Source organism: Haplochromis burtoni, unplaced genomic scaffold (genome assembly GCF_018398535.1).
Source record: "Haplochromis burtoni strain Fernald_Lab_line unplaced genomic scaffold, NCSU_Asbu1 Contig_2032, whole genome shotgun sequence".
In the NCBI taxonomy this organism is placed as follows: domain Eukaryota; kingdom Metazoa; phylum Chordata; class Actinopteri; order Cichliformes; family Cichlidae; genus Haplochromis; species Haplochromis burtoni.
The window spans coordinates 1-8,607 of record NW_024584393.1 but is presented as its reverse complement, the minus strand read 5'-3'; the positions used below and the strand labels follow the sequence as shown (position 1 = coordinate 8,607).

The window sequence follows — 8,607 nt, the reverse complement described above, 5'->3', positions numbered from 1 at the left end:
TCTATTTTCAGAGAAGGAAAACATCACTCTGCCCTTTTCCCCACTCATGGTATTAAACTATGTTACCGGTTGGGGGAAAAAAGAAAGTTAAAAAAAGAAAAGAAAATTATAATTAGTCAAAAATGTGTAAAGCACAGTAAAATAGAGAGACATTTATTGAAATGTGAAGCTTTTTATTTCTTAATGATTTACTAACAGGATTTATGCATCAACTAACAAAGTCTGAAAACAAAACTTGTCAGTAAAGAAATAGAGAAGACTTCCATTTAAGATTTTTGTGAAATGGCTTTTTTTCCCCCCAGATGATGCATTTAAAAAGTTATAGAAGGTTGCAAAATTTATTTTAATACTGAAACCCATAATATTGTCTGGGTGAAAATATAGTAGTAGCGAGAACAGTAATCCCAATTATTAAAGCCAGGAACACAGTGGCAACTATGATTGTGGAGATAATGTTGAGACAGCGAGCAGTGGAGCCATAACGTCGTGCACCATCCACATCTCCAACCACCTTCCTGTCTCTGGCCTGGAAGGATGAAAACATTTTATACACTTTAAAAACTTTAATATCTGACATTTCCTCTGTTGCTATTACTACTTCTGGTCAGCCATTTGTTCGATTATTTTTAACTTATTCTCACTTTTTAGGTTTTATTTTACTGAGCTCTGTCCTGTACCATTTTATTTTGACCCCCCCCACCACACACACACACACACTTCTAAGAAATTGAAATGTGTTACCATAAACTCACCTTGATGGAATAAATGAGAGCTGCAAGTCCAAGGCAACAAGGATTTGAGTAGGCAAAGCAGCAGATTGACCAGATGATATGGTCTTGCGGGTATTCAATGATGACTGGTACATCTGTGTTGATGTTCACAGCAGTCTGCTGGACCACTGCAGGCTGAATAGGGAGTCCACCATAATTCACGCCCTGCAATGGCACGTCTTCAGTCGGGTAATCTTGAGGATTCATCACTCAAACTGTTCTCAGCTCAGCTGCAATGTGGAGAGGAGAAAGTTGTGCAAGAACAAGAGAGTCACCACAAGTTGTGGCTTTTGAAGCTTTTGGGGGTTGGAACAGGAAGCTCATGAAAACCAGATCTACAACTGTGCGATTCATCACTACAAAATACAATAACACACTAAGAATGCATCAAACTGTCACATTTCTAAATATGAACCTGCAAAAAAAATGTATTCATAGCAATGCCAGGTATAGTTTATTAGCTGGATTTAAATGTAATACTGATGTTGTGCTCCTCAGATGATGAAACTACAGTGGGCCAAAAAAGCATTTAGTCAGCCACCAACTGTGCAAGTCGTCCCACTTAAAAAGAATCATATTGTCTGATTTTTAAAGAATTTATTTGCAAATTATGGTGGAATATAAATATCTGGTCAACTACAAACAAGCAAGATTTCTGGCTCTCACAGACCTTTGATCCTCTGTCCTCCAATCATTGTCTGTATTAATGGCACCTGTTTGAACTCATTATCAGTATAAAAGACACCTGTCTACAACCTCAAACAGTCACACGCCAAAATCCACAGACAGACAGAATCCACACACTTAACCTGTTACAAATTTTGCTTGAAAAGTCAGCTTTGCATAGCAGATTGAAGACTTGAGGAAATACACACTGTTCAAGAAAACAAATGATCAGCATAACTCCAAAGTGGCAAAGCTCATGTAAATACTAATGTATAGTTTAAATTTTATGTCATAACCTACCAATGTCTTGTGTTTGAACTTTCAATGATTTGTTTAAACCCACTGATGAACTTTGAACTGATGAACGTATTATCGAGATAATAATAATCTATTATCGAGATTATGAGTTCAGCCGCATTCAAATGATGGGAATGAATTCTGTTTGCATTAGGTATGTCCTGAGTGATGCTGGATTACTTTAAGATTATCATTAATCAAAAGTACATGTAGGAACGAGTGTGAATGACGTATGTTCAATAAAGTGATGCACACATTGTGGGCTGACTGGAGGCCTGGTCTCCACGAGGACATCAAAAGAAAAAGCCTGCCTGACATTCACAGATGAGCACACAAGAGCTTGAGGGAAAAAGCAAGAAGGTGAGATCAAGGGGAAAAAATAACAGGACACACATGAAGTGCAACTGCACAGTATCTATTTGAGTATGTGTGTGAGAATCAATATATGTGGTGATGTGGCAAAGAAAAGCAGCAGTTCTTCCTCCTGCTGGTGACAGTGCGTATCTGGGTAACAAAAGACTTGACCTTAGACAAAGAACATGGAAATACAGATCTCTCAAAAAATCATAACAGAGTGTTTTCAGCACCACGTTATTGTCAGAGAGTGGTTCATAACTGCAGGTCATTATCAGAATCAGAATACTTTATTCATCCCGAGGGAAATTAGGGATTTGCCACTGAGCATAATACATGGAGCGTACTCTCTAGAAAGTTTCATTGCTTTTCACAAAAGTCTATGGTCATGCGTCCAATAAACTAATTTGGCTATACAAAAAAGGTTGGGGGAAACCTGTAGTCAGCTGAGACTGAAAAAAGTCACTTGGATGAATGATGAAATGTTTCTCCCACTGAAAACACTACTTCCAAATGATGTCCAACTTATGGGGTACCTAGCATTGCAACAAAAGATTAAAGATGAAAATAAAAAAAACAAAGAATTAATTAACCTGCCTAATTTTAATGAAAGTGAACAGAATGTTTCAGAGGGTTAAATATGACTCACATCCACTGCTGTATAAATAAGAGTAACTGTTTCCTGTTTCTGAAGAACTGGTGGAGCATGTATTTACCACCACACACACACACACACACACACACACACACACACACACACACACACACACACACACACACACACACACACAAACACTACATCTAACAGCAGCAGTTTGAGGGGAAAAAACATACAGAGAGACAGGAAACTGAGAAGATGTAAATAAACAGTGTGTATTTGACAAAATAAGTGTGCAGCCAGGGTAACCGTCACCCATGTTCCCTCTAAGCTGCGTAATTGCGCACTGCTGGCACGGTCTCTGCGCACAGAAAATCTGTGTTGCCCACAAAAAAATCTAACCTGAATTGAAATTAAAATAAATACGTTAACAATTCTGTTTTGCAGTGTTAGTCAGCAAATGACTGTCTGCTCCAGTATGGGATTAGAACGATGCCACCTTATCCCATAGTCCAGCCAATGATGCGATTCACATTCATATATATGCAGCTAATCAACGTCGACAGGCCGACACCGGTGTTTTAGCTAGCAAAGCGGCGTGGCTGATGTGGAGTGAAGCCACGTTAATGACAACGTGTACAACCACTGGAGATGTGAGCAGGACAGACAGAATAACTCACGGAAAAAGACACACTCAGACACATGAAAAATTAGAGGGAACATTGACTGCCACTGAACAAAACTGTTTTATAGACTACATGACAGCATTCCACAAGCTCCTATATATCTTTCTGATCTTTTGAAATTGGTATGCTCCGACGAGATCTTTGAGGTCTGCAGACCAAATGCTTCTAGTTGTCCCTAGGTCTAGATTAAAACACAGAAGAGATAGGGCTTTTGCTGTGACTGCTCTGAAACTGTGGAATAAACTGCCTTTAAATATCAGGACCTCTCCAACACTGGATACTTTTAAAACTCATTTAAAGACCCATTTTTACTCTTTGGCTTTTAATTCTGTATGTGTCTGTCATTATTTTATTCTTATTATTTTCTTATCTTTTATTTCACTTTCCTTTAAAATTTTATCTGATTATTTTACTGTAGAGTACTTTAGTCAACAGTTGTTTTTAAAAGTGCAATATGAATAAAAATTGATTGATTGATGTTTTTCTTTCGCAAGCTGCATAAAAGTTTTGGGTCTATTGCTAAAATAAGTGCAACAGTAAAAACACTAGAAAGAAACTGACATTCTATGGGTAAAACATGATTCTGTTGTAGGAACTGTGCATCTGCTAACAAAAACTCCTGTAAATCCAGGATGTTCAACCATGTTAGTTGTAGGAGCCATATGAGTTGCTCCTTTTTTGACTAAGTGGGTTGGTTTAAATGGACTAGCTGTATTGGTGCACGGGTGTGGGGCGTGTCTCATGGGTGTGGTAGACGATAAATGTGGTTGCACTCACCTGATGTTGATGAGCAGAAAGGTAGGGTGAGCATGAGGTAAAACTTTCTGTTGACCGCAGCTTGAATGATTTTGATGTATTTTGACTGTAACTTGATAGTTTTTGTATATTTATGCACTAATTGATGCCATGCCATTGAAGACATGGATGAAACAAATCCAGGATGATTTGAAGGCCCTTCGACTTGACCTCGAGCAGGCAAGTACCATCGCCTTAGATCAAAAAGAGAACCTGGGGCACCTACAGCAGCATACTGGTTGCGCGGCAGACCACCGCCGCTGGTCGCCCGCTAAGGACAAGAAGAAGAATTGATGCCATAGGCCAAGTTGTAATTTGGCATAGTAATTGGTGCAGTTCTTTGTGAGTTGCAGTTATTTGTTTGTGCAGTCTGTGCATTTGTTTAATAGTTAATCCCAGACGCTGATTTGTATATTGCACAGTTGCATGTGGAATAAAAGGAGCAAATGGTAAAGAAGTGTATTTTATGTGTTTATTGTTGCGCGTCATCTGTGTCCTCATGTTTAGCCTGCTGCGGCCATTGGTTGTTTGAGCCGCAACATTAGTTGACCCCAGACTCCCTTTCAGGCCAAAGAAAGGTAAAAAGGAAATCTGCAAGAAATGAATTAAAAGAAAAGTGTGTCATTCAATGCAGATTAAAAAAATGTTATTACTTTTGATGAGACACAGCAAAAATCAGGGAGAGAAAGTGTTAACAGACAGGGATGAAAAATGATATTAAATGTCTCAGTGGGTCAATAGCAGGTAAAACTGGAACTGGATCAATCTCCTCCACAAGCAAAATGACAGACCAACACCATCAACCTCATTAGAACTATAACCTGGGCGAGCTAAATATTCCACAGTAAGGCTGGGCATCGTCACTGACTTCTAGAATTGTTTTGATTCCGATTCATAAGGTCCCCATTCAATTCAATCCACAATTTGATTCAATTCAATTTGAATCAGGGATATTTTGCATCAGACAGTCAGAAATATTATAATTCTCATCATTTATCAGTACATATCCATATTTTTATATCTATAAAAAGAAAGCTGACACTTGTGAGACGTCAGAGGTGTGAGCATCACAGCAGATGCCTTTGAGTCAAAGTAACTGAGGATAAAACACAGGAAAAAACACAAAGGAGATTTTCCTGGCCTGGCTTTTTACAGCAGATAATCACCTTAAAAATATTCTGCAGTAGAACAAAAACAGAAGACAACCATGAATCAACATATAAACATTACCTGATGCTGCTGAAGTGAAGCAGAGCAGAGGTTTAATTAATTAGAGACTAATTTTAAATTTCTTCAGTATTGAACAGCAGAAATGAAGAAATGAGACTTTCTTGTCGGAAGTCAGTTAAAAAAACAAAAACAAAAAAACAGCGGCCAACAACGGTAGACTTCCGCGTAATAAGAAAGCAAATAGTCCAGAAAACAGAGATTTTTAGATAGGAAACTGTTCTTGAAGTACACAGAGAGAGAGAGAGCTGTGCAGTAAGTGTGAGTAAATCATGGTAGAAACAAAACAGCAAAAGTAAGAGGGAATTCATGACAATGTTTATGTGCTGATTCAGTCAATTTTGTTAGGAGACAGGCAAATCCTACAGCTCCAGAATCTAGCGCAAAAAAGACATAAACACAATGGCGGACTCGCAGATGCATCAGAATCTGTGAGCTGTTGGCTGAAATCGCACTTTGTGTTTACGTCTTTGTGCAGAATCTGTGTACCTGCTCTCGTTTACGTTTTTAGCTGTTTGGTGGTTGTTGAAATTTTGTGGGGTTTAACCTGAGATTCTGGCGTTTTGGGAAAATAAATTTACATGTAAAAATCCATTCAGGATTTTAATGAATCAATATTGCGTCATTCAAGCTAGAATAGATTTTAATCAGAAAATCAATAATCAAAACCCACCTCTATTCCACAGCTTCACCTTGACCCACCTCTGACCCTGAAAAACAAGCTTCAACAACTACCAACCTCCATCTGATGACACAATATACTTCTAGACCAACTGCATTGAGCTCAGGAGACCAGTAGCATATACAAACACCATCATGGATGAAGAGATCCCTTCCAAATCACAACCTGGGAAGTTCACCTTCGATATCAATGTTTGTGAATGGACTTGGAAAGATTGTCTGAGTTTAATATTTGCCACACATGGAGTTATAACGGCAATGGAGGAGACTGAGAAAAAAATAAGACAATGAACACATCACAACCATGAACTGCAGTAGATTGTGGCAGAGGCAGACAGAGGTGGAGAGGTGAAGGGAGAAGAAAACATGGAACAATTAAGGCTGTTTTTAGTGTGGTCACACATTAACATTGGGTTAAGGATTGTCCTAAAAAGCAGGAATCTCAGGCTGACTGACTCGGGGTGGAGTTTGAGAAAGGGAAGGGTCCTCAGCATCGCAACAAAAGGTTAAAGATAAAAAATAAGACACGCACGCAGATAATTGCATTAGCCCACCTACTGGCACACACAGCCAGTGAAAGCTACTCATAAACATGGCAATTTCTCTCATTACTGTTAAAAATTAACACACACACTTGCTACCAAATGCTGAGTTCATCAGCTGCTGACAGAGACCTGCCACAGTTTACTCTCCAGATTACAGGACATCAGCTTGAGTTTTAGTAGACTCTGGCGCTACTGTAAGGACACATGAATGTAGATTGTCATAGCTGACATATAGTGCCTCAAGTGGCCTGTCTGAGTAAGGCAAGAGAAAATCAAAAAGGACAGAACCCACGCACGTTCTCTGGGGTGTGTGTATTTGTGAAGAAGAGGAGAGAAGTAGCTGTCTCCCGCATGTTGTCAGGGCCAGCCACATTAAGAAAGCCTCACAGTTCGACTGAGCCCAAAAGGGGTACCAGAGAGCTCAGTGAAACAGAAGTCTCGATTGCAGGAAGTTTAGACTGAGTTTTGCTCCGTGCGCGAAGCTTGGCTTTGTGTAGCCGCGAGCCACAACGGGTGACGATGCGGACCATCATCAAAGTAGATAACGTGGGGACAGGGCGTTGGAGCGAGAGCAAACTTTAGCTGCACTTTTCTTTTAGGCCCACCACCGTTTCTAGTTGGATTAGGCTGAGTTTGGCCGTTAATTGAACGTTTGGTGCTGGGTAGCATGTAAGCATGTAGTAAGTACCAGGGTCAATTGTACTAGGGGGGTCATGGACCCACATCCTATCACCCTCAGTCGTTCAGGGCAACTTGTACATACCCACACCCCTACATAGCGGGAGCTGGTAGCACCTACACTACCAATCAGTGATCAGTTAATAAATTAAGTGGTTAATATATTTTGATGCATGCTCAATCATCCAGGTAAGTAAATAAGTAAAGGCGCTGTCAATTGGTGCTCGCTCTCTCTGCGGTAGAGTATCACTTCCTTTTCCTGCTCAAACACAGTGGTGTTTTTGAGTAGCTTACCTGCTTAGCAATTTAATTAAAAACTTTTAGATACCTTCTTTTTTCATAGTATAATCTTCGCGTGCTTCATCCGAAGCACACTTTCTGTGTACTCACTACCTAATATATAGCCAAAGTATTCACTCACTGTGAAGTCGCTAGCACCATGGCTACTTCACCTGTCCCTCCTGCACTTTCCTGCTCATTGTGTCAGATGTTTAGTTACTCCTCAGCCTCCTAATGATACTTGTAACAAATGTAGCATATTTGCAGCTCTGGAGGCCAGGATTACTGAATTGGAGACTCAGCTTCGCACCCTTCATTCACCCGTAGCTAGCCAGGCCCCTGTAGCTGGTGCAGCCGAAGATAGCGTAGGCCAGTGTTTCCCAACCAATGTGCCGCGGCACATAGGTGTGCCATGGGAAATTATTTAATTTTAATGAATTGGTCCAAAAATACAATTTAATAATTGCTACAAATGATAAAATCATTGTTGGGCATCTGTGCTTTCAATGCAGTGACTTGTAGAGTAATTACTCTTTTATGTCAGTGGGTGGCAGTGGGTAGCGCAATATCACCTTGTTAAGTTAAGACACAGTAAGTGATGCACGTGGTACATGGCAGCTGCAAGACGTACAACAAAGATGGATAAATATTTGAAAAGAAAAACTGCAGACTCCGAACTGGGCCCTGGACAAAATTCTAATCCAGAAGAGCCTAGTACGAGCGGTAGTCAAAAGAAAGCAAAAACAGTGAGCTCGAGGCAATACAGCAAAAGTTACCTTTCTGTTATGATTCGCTGTGTGGCAGGCGGGAGGAGGACCCAAACGCAAAACTCACAGACACGGGGATGAACTCAAAATCACAGCTTTAATGCTGGAATGGCAGAACATAGGAAATACAAAACTAAACTGGGAAAAGTAAACTAACATACGCAGAGAGACACAGGGAGATCCATACAGCATGAGGGAGAACGCGACGCCGAACAGAGGGAGACGCAGACAGAAATACACAGAGGGTTAACGAGGAAAGTGGGA

The 8,607-nt window shown here is 40.2% G+C and overlaps 1 protein-coding gene across 1 annotated transcript; it reads right to left on the bottom strand.

Annotated features, from left to right (window-relative positions):
* Positions 1 to 295: 295 nt before the first annotated feature.
* LOC102301843 (dispanin subfamily A member 2b) lies at positions 296 to 1,070 on the bottom strand. The gene is made up of 2 exons (XM_005952701.2): positions 753 to 1,070; positions 296 to 526 (listed from the first exon to the last, which is right to left on the bottom strand). Exons 1-2 carry the CDS (start codon positions 975 to 977, stop codon positions 344 to 346), a joined length of 408 nt encoding a protein of 135 aa, XP_005952763.1. The 5' UTR covers positions 978 to 1,070; the 3' UTR covers positions 296 to 343.
* Between the last annotated feature and the right edge of the window lie 7,537 nt (positions 1,071 to 8,607).

What these genes read in the sequence shown, in the direction of transcription:
- LOC102301843 (XM_005952701.2), bottom strand. Translation starts at nt 977, where the DNA reads ATGAATCCTCAAGATTACCCGACTGAAGACGTGCCATTGCAGGGCGTG. An exon ending in CTCTCATTTATTCCATCAAG is followed by an intron (nt 527 to 752) that starts GTGAGTTTATGG and finishes TCATCCTTCCAG; the next exon opens with GCCAGAGACAGGAAGGTGGT.